The sequence below is a fragment of the Phasianus colchicus genome, chromosome 5 (genome assembly GCF_987193195.1).
Source record: "Phasianus colchicus chromosome 5, bPhaCol1.hap1.1, whole genome shotgun sequence".
Classification (NCBI taxonomy): Eukaryota; Metazoa; Chordata; class Aves; order Galliformes; family Phasianidae; genus Phasianus; species Phasianus colchicus.
Window position 1 is genome coordinate 29203398 of NC_143440.1, and position 20766 is coordinate 29224163.

The 20766-nt window shown below is 37.8% G+C and overlaps 1 protein-coding gene across 4 annotated transcripts in view; it reads left to right on the forward strand.

The window, feature by feature from the left end:
* The window catches only part of DCAF5 (DDB1 and CUL4 associated factor 5), a 68233-nt gene that overhangs the window by 21488 nt on the left and 25979 nt on the right, over positions 1 to 20766 (forward strand). For all 4 annotated transcript variants that reach the window (XM_031593662.2, XM_090141139.1, XM_090141141.1 and 1 more), the window contains 2 exons: positions 530 to 659; positions 14949 to 15162. In XM_031593662.2, coding sequence (XP_031449522.2) covers positions 530 to 659; positions 14949 to 15162 — 344 coding nt within the window. The remainder of the gene's footprint in view (positions 1 to 529; positions 660 to 14948; positions 15163 to 20766) is intronic.

The window sequence follows — 20766 nt, forward strand, 5'->3', positions numbered from 1 at the left end:
CTCTTTCCCCAGGGATAGCAACTTGCTTTTAGAGTGCTGTTCCATACAACTTATCTCACTTTTTGTGGTATTGTACTCCAGTGTAAGCAATTGCTGCTATATTTATAGTTTGGGTAATCATCAATGGCTGTGGAGGCTTCCAGACATACGTGGTCTTTGCTGGGAAACTTTGAGAACTCCCCCATATGATCCTTCTTAGATGACCACGTGATCATGAACCTTAAGAAGACTCAAATGCTTTATTTTTGTATGTGGCTATTTTTAAACTCAAAATTTATAAACAAAACAATGCCTTGAAATCCAGTATGAACCTTTCTGTAATCATACAAAGTTAATGCATATGTGGGTGGATTTTAAAACCTCAATTTTTATATTGCTTTGGATTTGCCAGCTTTAGAAATTGTTTGAACATGTCTCTGTATCTTCAGATCTTGTTATGCTGTTTCCATGCTGAGCTGCCAAACTCATTGCATCAAACAGTTGTATGCTTTGTTTGTTCTTATGTCTGAAATCACAACTTTTTCAACAGAGCCCTTCTGCTTGGCACACTACCCATCAGCCTTTCACAGCGTGATGTTTAATCCAGTAGAACCCAGATTACTGGCTACTGCCAACTCTAAGGAAGGTGTGGGTCTCTGGGATATTCGTAGGCCTCAGAGGTAAGTTTTGGCTGTCCTGCTTTTAGGCCACTTAATCTTTTTCTCTTAAGAAGTGATGCCACTATTTTTAAGTTGGGGCATATGGTAGTAAGAAAAAGATGCAGAATGTATTTAATAGCAATGTTAGTAATGCTGAATTAAATTATTTTACATAATTACCCTTTCCAAACATACTATCTAGTATGGATTCCAAGTGGGGCTAGATCTTCAATGATAAGTGATGTTTTGGAAAGCTACCTGGCCTTGTCATTGCAGGATTAACTCAGGCTGTTGTCAAGTTCTTGTCATTACATATATTATGTATAGCATTGGCTTGCTAAGAATAGAAGAAACCGTGGTGGGGTGCTACATGGCTTACAGTTTTGTTTGTTTGTTTCTACCCAACAATATTTGCAGTGGCTAGAACTAGGGTCAGCTTTTTGCACAACGTCTAAGAGTTATATATGACTTCCTAGACACCTGGATAATCAGTTTAGCTTCATAGGATTTTGAACAAATTTACATCTAAACAGAATAAGTTTACAGTATGAAGTGTGGTTAGACTGGGTTCTAAAATGTACTTTGCAATGTCTGATACCGGAGTTAGGTATGTATTTTAAGCAAATGGTGCTCTTTTCTTCTCCTTAAAAAAAAAAATATATATATATATTGTTACAACTTTTATGTTTGTAAATTCCCAGTTACAAATGGAAACAGATTAATTACAATGAAGTGAAAAGAAAGGAAATCTGTAGTGTTTTACAATACAGTAGGCTCAACTATTTAAAATCTTCCATAGAATACACTGGACTTTCTGTTTATCAGCAAACTTTATGGAATATCTAGAAGATGTGTATCACTAAAAATAATTGTTGAGTTTGTTCTGTACAGAGAGAAAAAGCAATATCATATGGAATTACTTATAACTGGCGTAGAAATAATCCAAAATGTCTAGGCATCCATTACAACAGCAATCAATTAATGGTTTCAGGGGACTTTATTATTCCTAAACTATAAACATTAATGGTTTGAGTTGAGTTTTGTTTGTAAACTGGAATCAAAACTTGATTGCTGATGCTGGTGACTTTAAAACTCTTTCATCTGTAAATTTTGCAAGTGTTCCTGGTACCAGCTGTTGTGCATTCTGCTATTGCATTAAGTTTGATTAAATTAACTAAAGGAAGGTGCTATATCAAGCCAAATATAATTATAATGTAATTGTATTGGTAATGCTTATTGGCAAGCAGTTTGTATTTCTTCAAGTTTAGCACATGTATGAAAGACTTGTTAACCTCTGATAAATCTGAATTCTACTGTCTTTTCTTTGAATGATGAAGGGGGCGATGAAAGTTTACCTTAAGCCTTCAGCCTGAGGTTATAACTTTGAATAAATTAAATGGGTGGAAGTTTGTATGCGCATGTTTGATGAACAAGAACTATTTTCTTCTGAGTCTTAATCTGATCAAAGTAAATCCTTCCAATTAAAAATCTAAGTGTTGGTAGTGAAACACTGTGCTGAAGTTCCTGGGTGGGTAGGTCATGCTGCTTTTTCCATGTTTAGGGAATGTTTGCAACACCTCACTTTACAGGTGGATGTACACAACATGTAGCACGCAGCTGATTCTTAACACTGAATTGACAGCACTTGTACCTGCTAAGTATGTATAGTCTCTTGTGACTAATAGGCATCATGCCTGCAGCCTTTTCCCTTCTGGTCTGAGAAACTGCAAAAAGAATAGTAAGTGCCCTTCTTCCATTAAGTGATGTTTGGAGTCTCGGACTGAGCAAGCTGTAAATTAATGCAGGTGAAAACAGTTTACTTTTAGCTGTCATCTTCTGGGATGGGCATCAGCTTTCCTCCTTTGCCTGACCAGAGAGATGCCCAAAACATGTTGAAAATCTTTTGGTGTTGGTATCTTTTGGTGATAGAAAAGAAAATGGTCTATGGTGCTGTGCTGTCGTTAAAATTTGATTCCAAGAAACTCTTAAGAAGGAGAAATCTTTGATGGGCTGTCCATGTTATGCTGGTTTGCTGCCAAAGCCAAGTCCTCAGATTTAACTAAATTGAATTATCTGCTGATGTAGTTTACTGATCATGGAACTTTGACTTGTAACATATTTGGAGCAATTCACCTTGTCTTATAAGGAAACAATTTTAAAATGTGTAGATCAGTTAAGATACAATCCTCATTCCAAACATAATGTCAAATGAAAGCCAAAATTCAGATTTTTGTTGTTGGCTCTTAATTTATTACCATCTCTTCTGGAGAAAATATACTGTGAACTTAATTATATTTAGAAATAAATTTAAAAAAACTATCAAGAGTGAAGTAACCCACATGGTGCTGTAAGTACTTGAGATAAACTTTACATAGAACTGGAGTTGCTATGTGAGTCAATTTTCATCTGTTTTCTCTTTAAGTGGTAATACTGAAAGATACAAAATCTAATTTCAGGTAAGATAAATTCCAAAAGCCTTTTGACGGCTAAGAAATTTTATAGGGCTAAGGGGCTAAACAGCCCTGAAGTTCTCCATGATCCCAGGAAGCTGCTTGTGTAAGTGCATGCCAGAATACCAGCACAGCAAGAGGGGTTACTGCATCAGCTGCTTTTCTTGTTGTCAAGAGTTTGCTAATGGTAGAAATTCTCTACTTTGTTGTTGCTGTTTTATAGAAGTATCTAAGAAAATGTAATGCTATGTAAGGTGTGGGAAGGAAGAGAGGAATACAGACTTTGTTGATGCATGATGTAGAAGCAGTAACTTGCTGGGATTGTTGTAGTACTATGTAATTATAGTTATAAAATTGCTAGATATAGTTATGGGAAGGCATAGATCTCTTTTTTATTTCCATTTCTGTGCATGAAGAGTATTTGTGAGGACTATTTTACACTCTAAGCAGTTAAGGGAACTTCTCTTGTTGATATTGTGGGAATTTTTCAGTCCTGTCATTCTACCTGTGGTTCTAGCAGAAGTGACTTGGTCAGATAAACTTTAGATGTTTTGTCATAATGTGTAGCAGTGGGGGTTATGATCTGAGGCTGAAGATAGAAAGGGGAAGTAGTGCATGTGCTTGTAGAGATTTGCTGTATATTGCCAAAATAGTGATTTCCAGAGGGTTATACATTTGTACAGCATTCTGCTACAGGAAAAGTGAAACCACTGTAAGTAATTAATAATTTTGTGCCAGTAAAGCAGTCTGTGTAAACTGATGATGCAGCTCTGGTTTCCCAAAACTATTGCTCCGTTTTCTGTCAAATATCAGATGGAAGCAGAGTCCAATTGAAATGTGCCCTACCTGTTTTTTTCCTAACTGGAGACTGTTCCGGGGAATCCTGCTGTTTCTACCCTGCAAGATTCAGAAAGCTAATGAAAAGCCTAGAATTCTGAGTAACTTGTAATACTCTTCACCTAACATGTACTACAGCTGACAGCAGCAGTGCAGTAATATTCTTTGCAGATACAGGTGAGGTTTGATACTCCCATGGGATTCAGCTACCTTGGCTCATCTGAATGGGATCAGGCTTAATGTAAAACTTCTGTTTTTAATCAGCAGAGGTCCTCAAGTGATTATAGTCTAACTTTGATATGATGCACTGTCAAAAAAAAAAAAAAAAGGATGATTTGCTGTTATCTTTATAACTTAAGGTGGTGGTTGGTAAAATACAGCTACTTGACTGTGCAGTTTTAAACTCTGAATTTTTAGAGATACTGAATTTAGTTGTTTCCAAATGTCATCTTTTCTGGAGGTTTAGTTTGGTCAAAATGTTTCACCATCTTACTCTAATTAGTGCTTTTGAAACTAAGACTTAGTGTGTCTTAATACATATTTAACTTTTTTTTTGTCCTCAATCTAGAGAAGTAAAAGTCCTCTTAAGATGTTTGAGCTCATAATTTCTTGTAGTTTGTAGAACCAGGCATCCATACTGATCACTCAGTTTATATGATCACATTCTAATGACTTTCTGCAGCTGCAGCAATAGGGTTATGCACCTGGAGGTGGTGAGTTCTCTTCTCCACTTACTGTAACCAAACTTAAATAACACCCACAAATAATCCCTTGATGCCATATGGATGAAACTGCAATATATAGAGGTCACTCTGAAAGAAATGCCTCTTATATATTTCCGTAGAAAATATAACAGCTACAAAGAGTACAATAATGCTGTTTGATAGAGCAAATTCTCAGCTACAAAACACTGATCTTGCTGTCTTGCTGCCATAAGAAGGCTAACTTTGCATTTTTCAAAGCTCACTCACAGCTTGGTGTCTCTTCTGTCTCAGGTAATCTTAGTGCAACAGCTGAGAGTCTTTACCATCCCTGCTCCAGCATTAATAGAATCTGAATGTGGTGGGCTGGCTTATCAAAGACAGTACGTGATGCATCTTAAAATGGAACTCATGGAATTCCAGTATGATTTTGAATTGACTGATTCTTCAAATACTCTTTTCTTTTTTTTTTAAAGTATGCTAGTATTGCTGTTTTATTTACGTGCATGTTAAACTACAACCAATTGTTTTGTTTCATCTTTTAAAATCAAGCCGAAGAGCTTAAAGATGTTCTTAATTAGTGAAGCTGTTGTAAGGCACTCTCACCACTAGATAGCGCCTAGAAGCTGTGCAAGAAAGCCACTTCTGTGTATCACAAAAAAATACATTGTGGGTATGTATTGTTACAGAATTGCTGAGGTCAACTCAGCAAATCAGTTTACGTGTGTATTTCAAGCGGTAATGTTACTCAAGGTATTTCTTGTTACTCCCATATTCTTTTTTTTCCCTCCTTCACATGGCTCCATGACCTTTTGACTTTTTTTTTTTTTTTTTTTCTGGAGTCAAAGCTGTGTGGGTTTTTTTGTCCCTCCTTTGGAATGGCCCAGTGATTAGCAGAGATGATGGGAAAGAGTATTCTTTCTTCTGTGCTAATAGCTTTATTAAGTTAAAATGCAAGAATCTCTCTACTCATATTAGTCTAGGGAAGTAGAAGTCTTGCAAGGGTTGTTGTTGGATTGACATACTGATGTGTAACTGGAAAAGGTAGGTGAACTTTAGGGATCACAGTCCTTTGTTAGGTATGGAAAAGAAGCAGTAGCTCTTGGAACTATGTAAATTATAGAATAGTTCTTCAGAGTTTAGTCAGATGCACATCAAGCAGATCATCTTTGCAAAAGAGGGCTGGGTAATAAAGGCTTGTGGTGGTGGTGGGTGGGAGTACAAGAAGGAGGGAAGAAATGCAGATGATGGGTATTAGTTGTTCTGCCTGTGCCACAGGTGGTATATTTCACTTGTGGAACAGAAAAGAGTGTTGAGAACTTGTGTAGTGGCAGGGAAGATATTAAAGGTTGTAAAACCATCATTGTAATTGACTCCTTAGGTATAGATCTCCAGCAGTTGTCAGTTTTAGTTTCCAGACTCATACCTGGTCCTGGTATTATTTGACTCTTTAAAGATGATGTCAGAAGAACAAAGCACATACATAAATGTTCCTCAGAAAATAGCTGCTAGGTGTTGTTAGCCTTTCTAGCTTACTTTCTGGATCTCACTCTAGCGAGTAGCTGTCACCTAGTTTGATCTGTGTGCTGCTAAGATGTCTGGTATATTGACTGAAATATACTTAGCTCCTGGAATTGCAAATGTGGGATCCAGTTGTTGATGGTTGTGCTACAGGAGATGTTAGTCCAGGGGTAGCCATGAGCATTGCTTCTGACAGCCAGGTTTGGAGTTGTTAGGAGGATAAAATTGATGGAGTGGGAATCTTTGTTCAAAGCAACGTCTTTGGTTGTATTTGTTTTATCCTTACAGATTTTTAATCTTTGGGATGACAGAAATTTGTGGTGGTTTAAGGTTTTTCTTTGACAATTTTGCATTTTGACCCTGCATGTAAAGGAAGGAAGCCTGTGATGCTACTGATCAATTGTAATACCATTGTAAATGCATGCGCATTACCAAAGTTCCTGTGGATGGAGGAGGAGTCCTCTCTCTACTGCTGAATCTCCAGCTACCTGTTTGAATTATTTCAGTGCAGCAATAACATGCTGTGTATTGCTGTTTTGAGACCTCTGCCAGTCCTGTTCTGAGCAGAGCACTATAGCAATGAGTGGAGAAAAAATGTGTGTTTCTTGGCAACCGTTTTTCCTTGTCAAGCTTAACAGTTCATTTCTTTCCCTTCTCAGTTGAAAAATTTTTTTTACGAATTTTGATTAATTTTGTACTGCCTGAAGTAACTGATTTAGCTAGGTTAGAACATCAATTTTAAATTCTCTTTAGGCACTTACTGGTATAGATCAACCATACCACCTCAAATAGTTAAATAGTTATTTATCCTCTCTCACAGTTCAGGAAATAGAACTTGCCTGCAATTGTAGAATCCTGGTCTGATTTGCTTTTGTGTAACTGAGTCAGTTCAACTGATTTTTTTGTGTCCCAGCCTGGAATTTGAAGATTTCCTGACCAGTTCCAATTTAGTGTACTTTCCCCAATGACACAGAAAGTAAACATAGATTTCCCCCCCCACCTCTCCCTCCATTTGTTTTCTATTATTTCTTTAACACTTTATTTTATTATACAAAGTGAATTTATCACTGAAATTTGTGAAGAATTATTCTTTTATGGAAATCTTTGGAATGTGTTGAAGGAACTGTTGAATGGTTATGGTACGGTATTTTAGTGGGATGCTTTTTGGATTTGTTTTCCTCACTGCAATCATAAAGAAATCTCCAAACTGTTTGCCACAGATTTTAGGCAAAATCAAATGACAAATTTCCCTTTTTAGAAGTGGGGCAGTGAAGGAAAAAGGGAGAACTTTCAAATATACCTTTCTGAATTTGCACAAAGAGAAATGTTTACAATTATTAAAGCTTTATGTGAGTGATATCTCTGCTGAGCAGATCACTTTCCTGCACTTGCACTCTTCGTGGTTGCCACTTTGAGCCAGTAGAGTTTTGACTACCATTTAATGTCCCCAAATGATTTGTTGATCAACTTGAGTTTTGGAGTACTAATGATCTTTTTTTTTTTATGAGTAATTGTTGGTAGTTCAGCTTTAAATTCTTTGGTGTTGTTCTCAGACAGTTTCTCACACAATCTATACTCAGTTCTGCAAGGTGCTATTTCTGGCCAGGGTGAGTAATAGCCTGTAGAATTCAGAGATCAGAAAAAGAGAATAATTATGAGATGATATAAATGGTTTGCTTGTGATATTGGACAGTTGATCTTTACTTTGTGTTGTCTATTTTCTTGTTTTTAAACTGGCCAAATGTTTTTTTTATTTTCTTGCAAAACTATTTCTCTACTAGATCTTATTTCTTACTTAAATTATAGTAACACATAGAGAATTCAAGTGGAATGAGAATAGGGCACTTTTGTGCCTGCTGACTCACATCTGCAGTGAGGGCAAGGGTAGGCTGGTGAGAATGTTTGCGAACAAGTCTTTAATAAGACTAAAACACTAAGGAGAGCTGTAGGAGGATGGGAAACAAACAAACAGGTTGTTGTTGTCATATCCTAATGAAAGCTTAATTGCTATAGTAGCCTTAGGCCCTGAAAGGATAAAAGTAATACAGATGAGGGGGAGAGTACGCTTTATGCCTGTGCTCTGTCATCCTACTGAAAATAATGAAATTCTGCAGGTTGTGGGTTTTTGTTTCTTTGTTTTTATGAATGAAGGTAGAATAAAGAAAAACAATGCTTTCTGGAGAATTGCCAAAGACCACTGATAAAGCATGGTTAGTGTTCAGCTGCTCAACTAGATAATAAGGGTTAAACCACACAAGCATTTGCTGTTACAAGGTCTGGTTGTTCTGAATACGTAAATGTGTTTATATCTGACGTTCATAAAGTTCCAGATTCTGAAGTCAATTATCAGATAAGAATCTCCCTTATTTAAATAATAATTATTGCTCTCTTGGTTTGAAGGGAAAGATGAAGCTTTTGTTCACTTTACAGTTTGCCAAGCACAGAAGTTTATTAATATTGGAGATTTCTTTTTTTATATTAATTTACATGTTCCTGAGCCTAACAGTAAAGACTAGAAAGAATGACATGTTCTTGAACATACAGGATCTACCCTAAATTCCCTACTTTTCCAATCTTGGTGGATGCATGTGATTTTACATATGTATACTTTCTGAAGATAGGCCCCTCCTTTGTCCACCAATGTGGTCACTCTATTGTAGATGTCCATCAGATGGGTCAGGCACGATCTGCACCTGGTGAAGCTGTGCTGGCTGCCTTAGATTGGGCTCTTCCTAAGTGTTTGCCCCAGATTAAGTAAGAACTGTGTGGCTTTCTATACATGCACAGAATTTCTTTCTTCCAAATAAAAGCCCAAACCTTCCTGCATTTTTCCAACACTGTATGCCAAGATTTTTTTTTTTAAGTTCCTCAATGTAGTGGTTACAGAAATGCTGACAAACACAGTTGTATGCAATCATATGTATTAGTTACAAGCATTCAACACATTTTTTTCCTTTTAAGGTCATTCTTTCATTAAGTTAGCTTCACACACTGCTGTTTATGATACCAACACTTTCTCACTTCCTTCCTTCCTTCTCCCTCTTAAATGACTTTTATTTCCCAAGTACAGTGTCTGTACTGCAGTTCATTGTTGCATTTGTAGCCTATCAAGAAAAACTACTCAATCATTGTATTTAATGGTGCTATTTAATTCTGTCATGCATACATCTTTTAATTCTACCTGGACACTGATTTTTCAATTCTGTCAAACTAACTCTTGAATAGTCTGGATTAAACTTATGTTGCCAGTCAGGCAACTGACCTTCCAAAAAAGGATTAAATTATTTATTTTAAGGTGAGGTAGGGGAGAAGAGGAGAGGGAAACTCTTGTTTCAGATATAGTCTTTTCCTGCAGAAGAAATGTTTAAGTGATGCAAATTCTGACTGCGGTGAGACTGCTGCTTCCCTTGCCCCACAAGCTGCCAGTAGAAATGGATTTATTTACACTAGTAGCGCTACTCTTGGATTGAAAGCCTTCCATTGTTTGGCTGAGCTGCTGTTTAGTTAACACTTGAGTGCTGTCTGCATCCAGCATATCCAACTGTGGAAATGGACAGTTGTATGCACTATGGTCATTCTCTCTCTCCTCAGCGTCCCTCCAGCACCAACACGTGTTTGGATTGTAATGTTCCATCTGTGGACTAAACATTTCTCTTTATCACACAAGACGGCTTTTTAAAAATTCGGAGGTGTGCTCGTCTCTTTCCATGCTGATTCCTGAGCTGGTAGGCAAACATTAACATTCCACAGCTACCTGGACGAACCAAATTTGGAAGAAGTCTAATGCCAGGAGAAGCCAGGGAGTGGTGTGTGAAGGTGTTGCCTGTGGCACAGAGTGGGTGCTGCCCATCTTGCTCAGACATGCCCTTTTAAGATTGCCCTCTGACTTCTCAGCAGCTGTCCCGGTCTGGGTCTTTAGGATGAGTGTATTGCTTTTAGTCTGACATATCAGATGTGCTTTTTGTAACTGCAAGAAGGTGCTGATTTCTTTGTTGGGACATGAAATAAAGAGCAGGCAGAAGTGGTAGTTCTAACATGAAAAATGTATCCAAGCACGTCTACAGTGGCCCACCTAGTCCTGACAGAAAAAAATCCTGAAGTAGCACTGACTAAAGGTATGAAGCAGCATCGTGATGCCATCCAAAAAGTGCGGGTGGTTGTTTTACCACTGAACATCAGCTGAAGTACAGGTTTTTCCTCCTCTCCCTACTGCTTCCTCGACAAAGGGCTGCCTTGGTTCTGGTTTTGATTAATTGCAGACTATAGAGAATCTTGACCAAGGCATCCTCTTGAGTATTAATAAGTATTAGTAACAGTTTTAATACTGTAAAAATAATATAACTTGCCTCAGCTTCTTTCCTTGCAGTTTCTTTCTTTCTTTCTTTATTCCTACAGTTTTAACAGAGACAAAATATGCTAGAAGATGTCTTAGGAATTTTTTTTTTCTGAAGCCAGTACAGTTGTTCTGTAATCAACTATATTTATAATGGAAGATCATTAGCACCTCCATTCTAGATATCTAATGTGTGCTGCCCAGAGTAAAATACAGAGGCAGAGAGATGTCATAAGGTGAACTCTGTGAGCTGGGCTCCTAGCTCTTTCACCAGTAAGGACCCGTGAGTTGTTTTCTCCATCTTACTTCTAACCACATTTCTCAGACATTCTCTCTTAAGATTAGAGATTGAACAAATTCTTCTGCTATGTTTGGTCAGGAAATTATTTTGGGGGGGGAGGTTAGTGTCATTTTTTTTCTTTCATCTTCACTTAACTACATACTACCTCTTTTTCACAGCTTGTTAAAAGCAAACACTTTAATGAGCTCTGGTTGAAAACTTTAGTTACAGAGAGGCAGACAGGAGCAAGAACACAGCAGGTTGGGAAAAACAGAGAACTCTTGTTTTGTGCTTAGTGCAGGAAAAAAATGTCTGATTCTGGAGACAGAATTGAGGCAAGTGGAGGAAGCATGTTGCTCTTGTTTGTGAGTGCTAAATGCCTATTTTAGCATTTCTTTAGCAGCCATACTTTGCTCATGGTCTCTTTTTAATCTGTGTTTCTTATTTATTTTTTTTCTTTAAGGCAAATATTGCCAAGGACAGCACAAATGATTTCCATTACATGTTTGGCTGAACTGTGTGAAGTAGGCAAAACTATCAGCCTTTTGAGGGGTCTTAACTATGTAACTTCATAATACTAGGGTTCTCATATTTGTACATGATCATAATTTCTAAAGTTCTGCTCTTTTTCACTTCAGTTAATTTCAGTAGTATAATGTTCTTTTAGAGCTTTATTTCACAGAAGTTACTGAAACATGATACAAAATTCTACTTCAAGAACTGTTTTATTTGATAGCTTAGGCTGCTGTAGGAGCCTAATAAAAATATCTATGTGCAGAATGGAAGCTAGTTTAATATTACACTGCTATTACTATAAAATATAATCTCAAAATATTTCAGACCAGAAATAATAATAGTAACCATGGCAATTTTGCTTAGAGGTTTGGAAGGATGGGATATCTGGTAGTCTTGCTCGTCTACGTGAGCTGCAATTAGAGCTGAGAAAGAGAATTGGTGATGAGGAAGAGGGCTTGGGTTTGGTCTTAAGATGCAGGTCAGTGTTGCACCAACTCTGGTGCATGTACGTTATGGTGTTCTACTGTGATGGATAACTTTTTTTTTTTAATAGAAAACCTGATGCTTGTTTACCAAAAGTGTATGGGCTTATTTCTTCTGCTGTTCTGCTGCATCTTTTGTGATGCTGTGAACTTTTTTTTTTTAAGAAACTAGAAATGTCTTGACAAAACTTCTCTGGGTTAAGAGAAGAAAAAGCAAAAAACAAGCCAATTGTATTTTTTCTTTTTGGTTTATGTATTTTGAGTTGCTGAGTATTTTTTTTTTATCTTGATGAATGTAAAGTAGGGCTGACTGGGGCGTGGGAGGGCAGAAATCCTAAATCTTTTTCTGTAAGATTGCAATTCATACCATTTTCAATTATTTTCTAATATTATTCTATTTTTTAATTACTTTTTCATGTTTTCATTAAAATCCATAAATGTAATTAAGAGAAGCTCAGCAGCTTTACCTAGGAGAAGGGGAATGCACAAGTGAGAGGGAAGGACTCTTCCTGATGATGCAGACATTCACAATAGATCCTCTTGATATATATATATATTATTTCCACATCTGTACCTAAATGGCAAAGCTAATTGCAATTGAGAATCGTTTCTGTACGTACTAACTAAAACTAACAGGTAAGTATCACTTAAAGCAGTTAACTTGTGACATTTCCCTGTGCATTGGCAGCTGTTTGGGAATGCTGTCAGAACTGCACCAAGTTGATTTAAATCTGCTGCCACCAGTGAGGTATTCTCAGCTCATCTTTTGCTGGTACTCGTGATCATAGGGCCATAGGGAAAGCTTGTACAGAGGTTGTGTCTGGCTGTACCTTCCATCTCCCTAGAATTAGTGTGACCAGATTGAAGCATAAGTGCATGAGAGAGAATCAGTGCATGAGAGAGAAGGAGACACAAGGGAGATGCTCATAGGTCATTTCTGCCCCAGCGGGCACAGGTGTGCTTAGCTCAAGTCTAAGTGAGCACATTTCCCCTGGTGTGACTGCCCTGTGTAACAGGCCTACTTGCTCTCATCTCAGCTTGTTCTGGCTTTCTATGACTTCTGCCCTATAGCGACATCAGATTTTGTGTGCTCAGCAGGAAAGGGGAAATGAGTAGGATCAAAACTTAACTCTGTTTCTTTGTATGCTTGCTTTCTATTTCTTTCTACTTAAGCCAGTTTCTTGGTGTGGTTTGCTCCACACCAAGGAGGTGAAGGTGTCATTTGCTCTATCAACAGCAGGCTGGTTTATGCTGATGTGAAGTGGTGATGAAACTGCAGGTGAAGATAGGTGAGCTGATCGATGGGATGGGATGGGATAACTTGCTGTTACCAAGTGAGGGTCGTCTTTCCCTGCTAATGAACAACGGGCTTTGTCCCATTTCTTACCCACCTACTCAGATACTCATTAGGCTCTTTAACGAGCTGGCACAAACCAGCTGTCCAACAGGAAAGCTGTGTTCTTTTTTCCCCATGTTGCTGAGCTGACCTGGCTCATGGAACTGTCCAGTGGCACAGATAAGTCATAGGAGCAAGTGATTGTGATTAGGGCCTAAGAGGAAGGGAGTGAAATGAGCAGATAAATCAGCACAACTGTCCTATGTTTTGTTCTTTTACATTTTATTTGAACCAAGTTTCCATGTAGCCCAAATCTATATTCATCAAAAGTTAAACCATATGTCTCACTGCTCAAAGCAAAACAGTAAAACATGTTAAAGATTTTTGTTGCCTAGCTTTTGAAACACTCTTATTTGGCTTTGAAAAGGCGATTTCTTGTTCTTTTGTAGCACCATGGCTTTGACTGTTGAGTTAAAAAAGCATGTGTGCAGGAGCAGTGTGCTTCTAGTGCCTTTATTAGGTGGAGTCTAGCCTCCTGTTTTGTTTAACTATGGTTTATTATGAACAATAGTTTAACTTTACAGTATCTCATGTAATGATGCATGCTTCAACCTGTGTGGAATGTGTCTTCTCATACAAGCAGAGTGACTCATTTTTCACAAATGCTGAGGCAGAAGGCTACATCAGAAAACATTATGTATTAAAACCAGTGAATGACCTCCCTTCTAGAATTTGCAGCTAATGTTCTGGTATGCACTATCTGGTCTCGAAGGTGTGTAAAAGTCACAGCTCCTAATATGCAAGATTTGATAGAGATTGCTCAGACCCTGTTAACAAAAAATCCAGATTCAGTACTTCTTAAGGTAGTTTCAGTGATCTATGAAGGAAAAAAAAAACAAACCACAAACTGACAAGGAAAATATCTTCTTTCTTTGTCTCCCTCTCCATACACATAATGATTTTGAGTAAAAGAATTGAATGTGTCTTTAAGAAGAGAGTCTGTGCAATGCAAGTTGAATTTCAGACATACTATGATTATTGTGAAGTTTCTGGATGGGACAAATTCCATATTCTGTTATGGTTTTAAAGAGAGAGATTAGAAAATTGTGATTCTTAGTTTTTGTATTGTATATGTCACTAAGAACTGGAACAGATAGTCTAGCTCTGATCATGTAGCCTTATATGGAATAAGGAAACCAGCCATTTCAACCTTGTGAGATTTTTAGGTAATAGTGTCATGTGTTAGCGTAATTGTCCTGCCTATTTGTTCATGAAGCAAGACTCAAATTAGCTAAGTGTCTTATTTTAGCATTTTTTGTAATAACTTGTTAGTAATGTGGCTTTTTTCAGCTGGAACTGATTTTATAATTCAAACATCTTCTGATGCTCTGTAGAGATGTAAATAGAAGTGGAAGTGAGATAATAGTCAGAGAATCTGCAGTTGGAGGAAATACCATCTAGTGTCTGAGTAGAGGGAGAAAGGGTAGTTTGACTTGGCTGGATTGGCACCATCTGAACACAAAGAGCAGGGCCAGACATCCCAGAAATACAAGAATGGCTGTTTAAGGCCTATGGTTACTCTGTGAGACTTTGCTCCCATGCAGGAAATGTATTGGTACTATTCACATCATTCAACTTCAGTCTTCTGGAAACTTAGCATTTTGAAAGTTTGTCATTCAGATTTTGAATTAAATTTGTTCAGGAATTGATGCTTTGTAGCAGAAGCTACACAAGATTAGAGTTTATGGGGCCTGTTTGTTTGAAATGACTCAGGAAAGTTTGAGATTTCTGTTTATAAGCAGCTCAGTTTGTATGTGCAGCACATCTCATTCGTTCCCTCCGTTTTTTCCCCAGTTCATTGCTGCGCTATGGTGGAAACCTCTCTCTTCAGAGTGCCATGAGTGTCCGGTTCAACAGCAATGGAACTCAACTGCTGGCACTGCGCCGGCGCCTGCCCCCTGTCCTCTATGACATCCACTGCCGACTGCCTGTCTTCCAGTTTGATAACCAGGGGTACTTTAACTCGTGTACCATGAAGAGCTGCTGCTTTGCAGGTGATCGTGATCAGGTAATAAGCAATGCTCTCTGGAGTCTACAGAGCTTCTGGGAGTGGATGAAAACACGTTTGTAGGGGTTGTTTGGTGGTTTTTTGTTTGTTTGCTTGTTTCAGTTGGTAAAACAGGAGACAGAACATATGTAGGGTTACTTCAGAACTGTTTTGCAACATAAACTCTGAATGAAGAAAAATGTATATTAAAGCATATGATAAATTTTACCTCTTGGTCAACAGAAGGTTGTATTCATAAAAGAAATACTTGCTAAGCCTTTTTAGGTCCTCTGATTATGATTTTAGAACCATGACTGGACAATAGCATTCACATATGATAAGGAAGTGTATTACTTTCATTTCAGTATTGCTTTTGAGTGTAGTAGAGACAATCCCACCTAAATGTAAATATTGTGAATTTTAAAAATCCTTAATTCTTCTTCCAATTTCCCTTATTTTCCATACTGATGGAAATTGAGATATTGCTCAGTGTTCTGCAAGTGGTGATGGTGTGGGGTTATGAAGGAATGGTTTGTTCCTCTACTGAGTATGGCAGGACTATGTCCCTACTAATAGGTCATTCATAAAGTGACTAACAGCAGTTTACATATTTCTAGAGCTGAACATTGTCCTTGGACAGCTGTATTTGATTACCAATAACAATGTTCGGGGACAAAAGATTTATTTTCAAAACACAATACTGCAAAACTGAAATCTGAAAATTTCTTTGCTGTCATCAATAAAGGTCCTGCAGTCAGAATTCAGTCATTAATTCTATTGCTGCTACAGGAAGCAGAGTTGAGCTTTTTTCACATAACAAGTAGAAAACACATTTGCGTCACTGAGCTTAACATTGTGACAAATGAAAATGGGAAGTCTTTGTGTTGCATGCTGTTTTTAAGTTTTACATGGATTTTGGCAGGAGAATGATAATTCAATATGAAATCATCTTGAAAAAATAGAGATATTTGCTGTAAAGAATGATAAACACATGTATTGTTGAAGGAATAAAAAAAGAGCTGATGATTTGGGGTCCACTGTTTAGTAAGCCTAAAGATGGCACAGATTTCTCTTTTAGAAATCAGAGTTAAGCCTGCGTACGCTCTGACAAACAATCTAGCTACCTGCCTGTTACTGAAGGTCTAGAGAGAAGCCTTAGCGTCTGTTTCGTTTAAGCAATTTTCTCATGGGTACGGGGTTATTTATTTTTAATGGGAAGAATACAGCTGTTTTGTATTGGGCTGATGCTGTGCTTGGGAAGCCTGCTTTTTTTTTTTTTTTTGAAAGCTTGATGTTCTTTTGGCTGGGTGGATCTTTAATTTGGATAAGTACCAGTACACAATGGTACTAGTGAGTGGGAAATCAGAGCAAAAGGAGATCTATTCTCTTACAAGTGCTATAAGAAGCTATTAGGAAAGATGAGATTTAATATGGAACATGAGAGAGCTGTGATCTGATATTTAGGTACAGACTTGTATCTATCGTTCAATGGGAGCGAAAGAAAGATAATGAATCTGCAGGAAATTCCAACACATGAGCCAGTTGTATATGTCTAAACCTGGCCAGCGTGCTCAAATTCATCTGGTTATGTTTATCAGCAGTGTAGAAGGTCCTTAGATACTGTCCTTTACAGAGAACCCAATTCCATTTCCAGGTTTGCCTAGGTAAGAAAGTTAGGGCTGGAACCTACTGAAGATAGACAAATTGAATAAGAAAAGAAACCAAAACAATATTTTTTGAGATCAGTCCTTCTATACAACTAGCGTGCCTCTACTTTTTGGTCTATTTTGTGAAAATGAAATAATGCATATAAGAACTGTCCCCAAAATTGGAACTACCAATAACAACAAAAAATCTGTTTTCAATTTAGTCTGGTTCCAGCCCCTGCCCCCCTTTAATATTGCTGTCTTTTGCCTTAATAAAGAAAGTCTTTCATTCAAGATCCGTATGAAGTCCCTACTGAGTTTCATAGAATTCCTTGCTTGTATTTCCATGTAGAATCAAAACTGTGTAGGCTAAGGTTCTTTGCACAGGGGTTGAGTGGATGTAGGAATAAAAAAAGTTCTGTTCAGATTATGAGTATCACTTGTGGTAGGAAAGATTCCTCAGAAGTTTTCTTTTGTTGCACCTCCCATATTATCTGTCTCTGACTTTTCTTTTCATCTTCATTAAACTGATAATTCAATTTTTTTTTTTTAAGTGTCTTAAATACTTAGGTTTTAATATTTCATACGTTGTCTCTAGTAAATTAAAAAATGTGACTCTTGTTCAGGAACAATCATGTGTTCTCTGAACAGTTAGTTCATCTGATAAAGTTACACTTTTACTCTATTTTAACCTTAGTGAGAGAAGGTATATCCTTAATTCACCATTGCTTGGTGGTCATAACAGGTACTCAGTAGTTTGAATCAAGCTCTCCTGGCTTGCCACTCAAATGGGGAGCCTGCATCTAGCAGATTTGCAATGATTTGCATACCACCTGCATAGCACCTGCGATGCAAGTAGAATTGAAACCTCTTAACAATGAAATACTCTTAATACTTTAAGGAGCAAAAGCCATAAAGATCCACCTGTTAATCCCAGTGATTTATTTTATTTTGTTATTATTTAAGTCTAAAGCAATACAATCTGAGGTGCTTTAAATGGTTTTGAGTTTTTACAGAAATGGGGGAAGAGGTACAGCACAAGCAAGGTAACAAAGATCTCTGAAGATGAAGAGAGGATGAACAGCCTTGCTGCTTTTTGTGTTTTTAATGGTGGTGTTTTCCTCCAAAAGCACTGTTGCCCTTGTCAAGTTGATTTGAAAACCAGTGAATAATATATGCAAACATTTTCCTTAGAAATGCCTCAGTCTTGTTTATTCCTACTGCCAAACCATGAGAGGCGGTGTTTAGTTGGTGCTTTGTTTGCACCCATTTATAATTGCCTTCATTTGTTTCTCTCTGAACTCTGTCTTTTGTCTGAGTGAAATGACCTCATTCACGTGCCACTATTTTTTTCTCTTTTTGTAGGAGAGCTCTGATGTTGGCAGATAAATATGTTCAAAATTGTATGCTGTTGCTGTATCCAGGAGCTCACTTGAGTCATACAGCCGTTAAAGGATAAGAAGGATAAGATAGGCTAGATGGATCATGTGTGATGACCAGAGTGTAATCTGACCATCCTTCTGGTACAGGCATCCAGGACCAGATTCTTAAAACCATTTCTTATTTGTCTAACTCCCACTGATTATACAGTACACAAATGTTAGTTTACATACAAAGCATAAACCATGTGAGAATCTCAAGTTGTGTCAGTAGGACTGGTGGGGAACTTCCATTCTACTTGTCAGCATCAGAATTTGGGAAATGTTATTTAAATAGTAAGGATTTTTTGATAGACAAGTATAGAAATCCTCTTCCTGGGTCTGAGAATACAGGAAGTATTATGGAGCTTCAGGTACTCGTGTGTATTTAAACATAGGAGCTTTGTAATGACGATGGGGGGGGGGGGGAAGAGAAAACCCCTCAGAACAAAAATAGACTAGAAGCTTTTCTTGCTCAATAGCTGTTGTCTGTGTCACAGTGACAAATGCTATCATTTCATTGTGGTTTGTTTTTTTGTTTTGTTTCTTACCTATGCGTTAATGTGGGACTCTGTAACACTTGTAGCTGTAAAACTGCCTGCCTCAAAAAAAGTGGAGAGAAATAACTTATGCCCTGTGAATCAAACGCAGTCTTAACTCTGGCATGCCCTCAGACATTACATCACCACTCAGCCTTTTCTTTTGGCATTACACTGGTATAGGAGAGTTTCAGGAATGTACCACTCACAGCACTGCAGTCTGCTGCAAGCCCTATAAAGTTACTTCCTTCGTTATGTTCAAATTTGTGTACTAAATAGCCCTAGGTAGAGACAACAGAGTTTTGACACAGCAGAACTATTACGTGAACATAAAACTTTTAAGATTAGAATTGGCAGCATAGGTGCCAGATGTCTTACATAGCTGTACACTGCTTTTCTAAAGAAATAGAACTTTTTGTATTCCTCTGTCATCTGATTTAAGGACCATTTATCTTTGGAAGTAATACTTATCAATGTCTAGCTTGAAAAAGGAAAAAGACAAATCCTTTTTCTAAAAAGTGCATTTTGTTTTCTTTGCATAGAAGACTTCTTAATGAAGAGTAGCTTCCTGCAGTCATTATTACTTAATATATATGCAAAGCAGTCTGTGCAAATATTTTGCTATCCTTGGATAAAAAGAAAATTAGTATCTTTGTCTGTCTGAAGTTGGCATCTTTGAAGAATTAGTGATGAGGTGATATTTTGTTTTTACTGTATCTGATTGGCACGTTAAATCACAGGTATATGCATAAAGTCACATGCGTATAAAATACATACATGAATAATGCATCCGGCTATGGATTTAGTTATTCCCCATTGCTTTGGGTGATTGACATTTGGGAGGCTCTTCAGAGTCTGGGCTTTGGCAGGATGGGCTGGGACTTTCCTCTAGCCCTTCTGGTTCTGAACACCTCTTCTTCTGTTCCTTGGGGCATCCTCCCAGCCCTACTTCTTCTCCCTCTTCTCTTCTGAATTCCCACAAGCCCTTGGTGGGTGTAGTTAGACCTCTGGAAAGTATGGCATGAACTCAAAGGGAACCATTTTGAAACTGAATTTTAGAGCCCTAACAAGAAAAACTGAGGTCTGCACGCATAGGCGCATCACGGGAAACATGCAGCTTAGTAGTATAACTCCCAGGAAAGGGGAGAGGAAAGGGAAAGAAGAGTGCACAGAGTGCATGTTTAAATATGATGAGCAATACACTGACAACATTTCTTAGTGAACTATGAAACAAGACCACTCAGCCTTTTCTAGGTACTGAAAAAGTGACTGTGAATTCTGGATCATCCTGATGAGTAGAATATTTGATTTAGCATGTCTTTAAAAAAGGAATGTAGCAGATGGCTGGGAAGAGCAAAACAGCAACTGGGGGGCGTGCAGTTTCAGCCACCTATAAGAGGAGTCCCCTTCATATGTTCAGATAATGTTGCTTTCTTTGGAATGTAATAAGAATATTTTCCTTACCCTAAAAATCTGCAGTGAAAGTTTTGAAGGAAGTTGCTTTTGTTCATTAATAAAATCACTGTTATGGCCTTTCTGCATAGCAAAAAAGGTAGCTGTAAAAATGTTGATGGATTGTTTCCAATGATGCTTCTGTAAGCGTTTAGAGCTGCCCCTGACAGAGTTGGCTGCTCCTGAGGCTAAGGATTAGAGACTGGGAATACAACGTTTTGGCTTTGAACTTTATGTACTAGAAGCAATTTGTATTTCTCCACTCTCCTGTGTCATGGCTTTTCTTTTTCCAGTTCATGAGATAGGCATGCTTCGTGCTGAGGAACAAAGCTACTGTTGTAAAATGCTTTTGAATGTACCTGCCTGACTCTCAGGCCAAGATGGAAATCTCTTAAGCTCTTGTTTGTGCCAGTTTGAACCCTCTTGAACAACAGCCTTCAGAAATGAAGGTTTCAAGCTGCTCCCCTGACTTGCATGAAAGAATACGGCTGTTCTCAAAGCAGATGTGTTCCTTAACACCACGGTGTTATGAGAGCTAATTGTAAGGTGAATCTTTCGTAGTGTCAGACA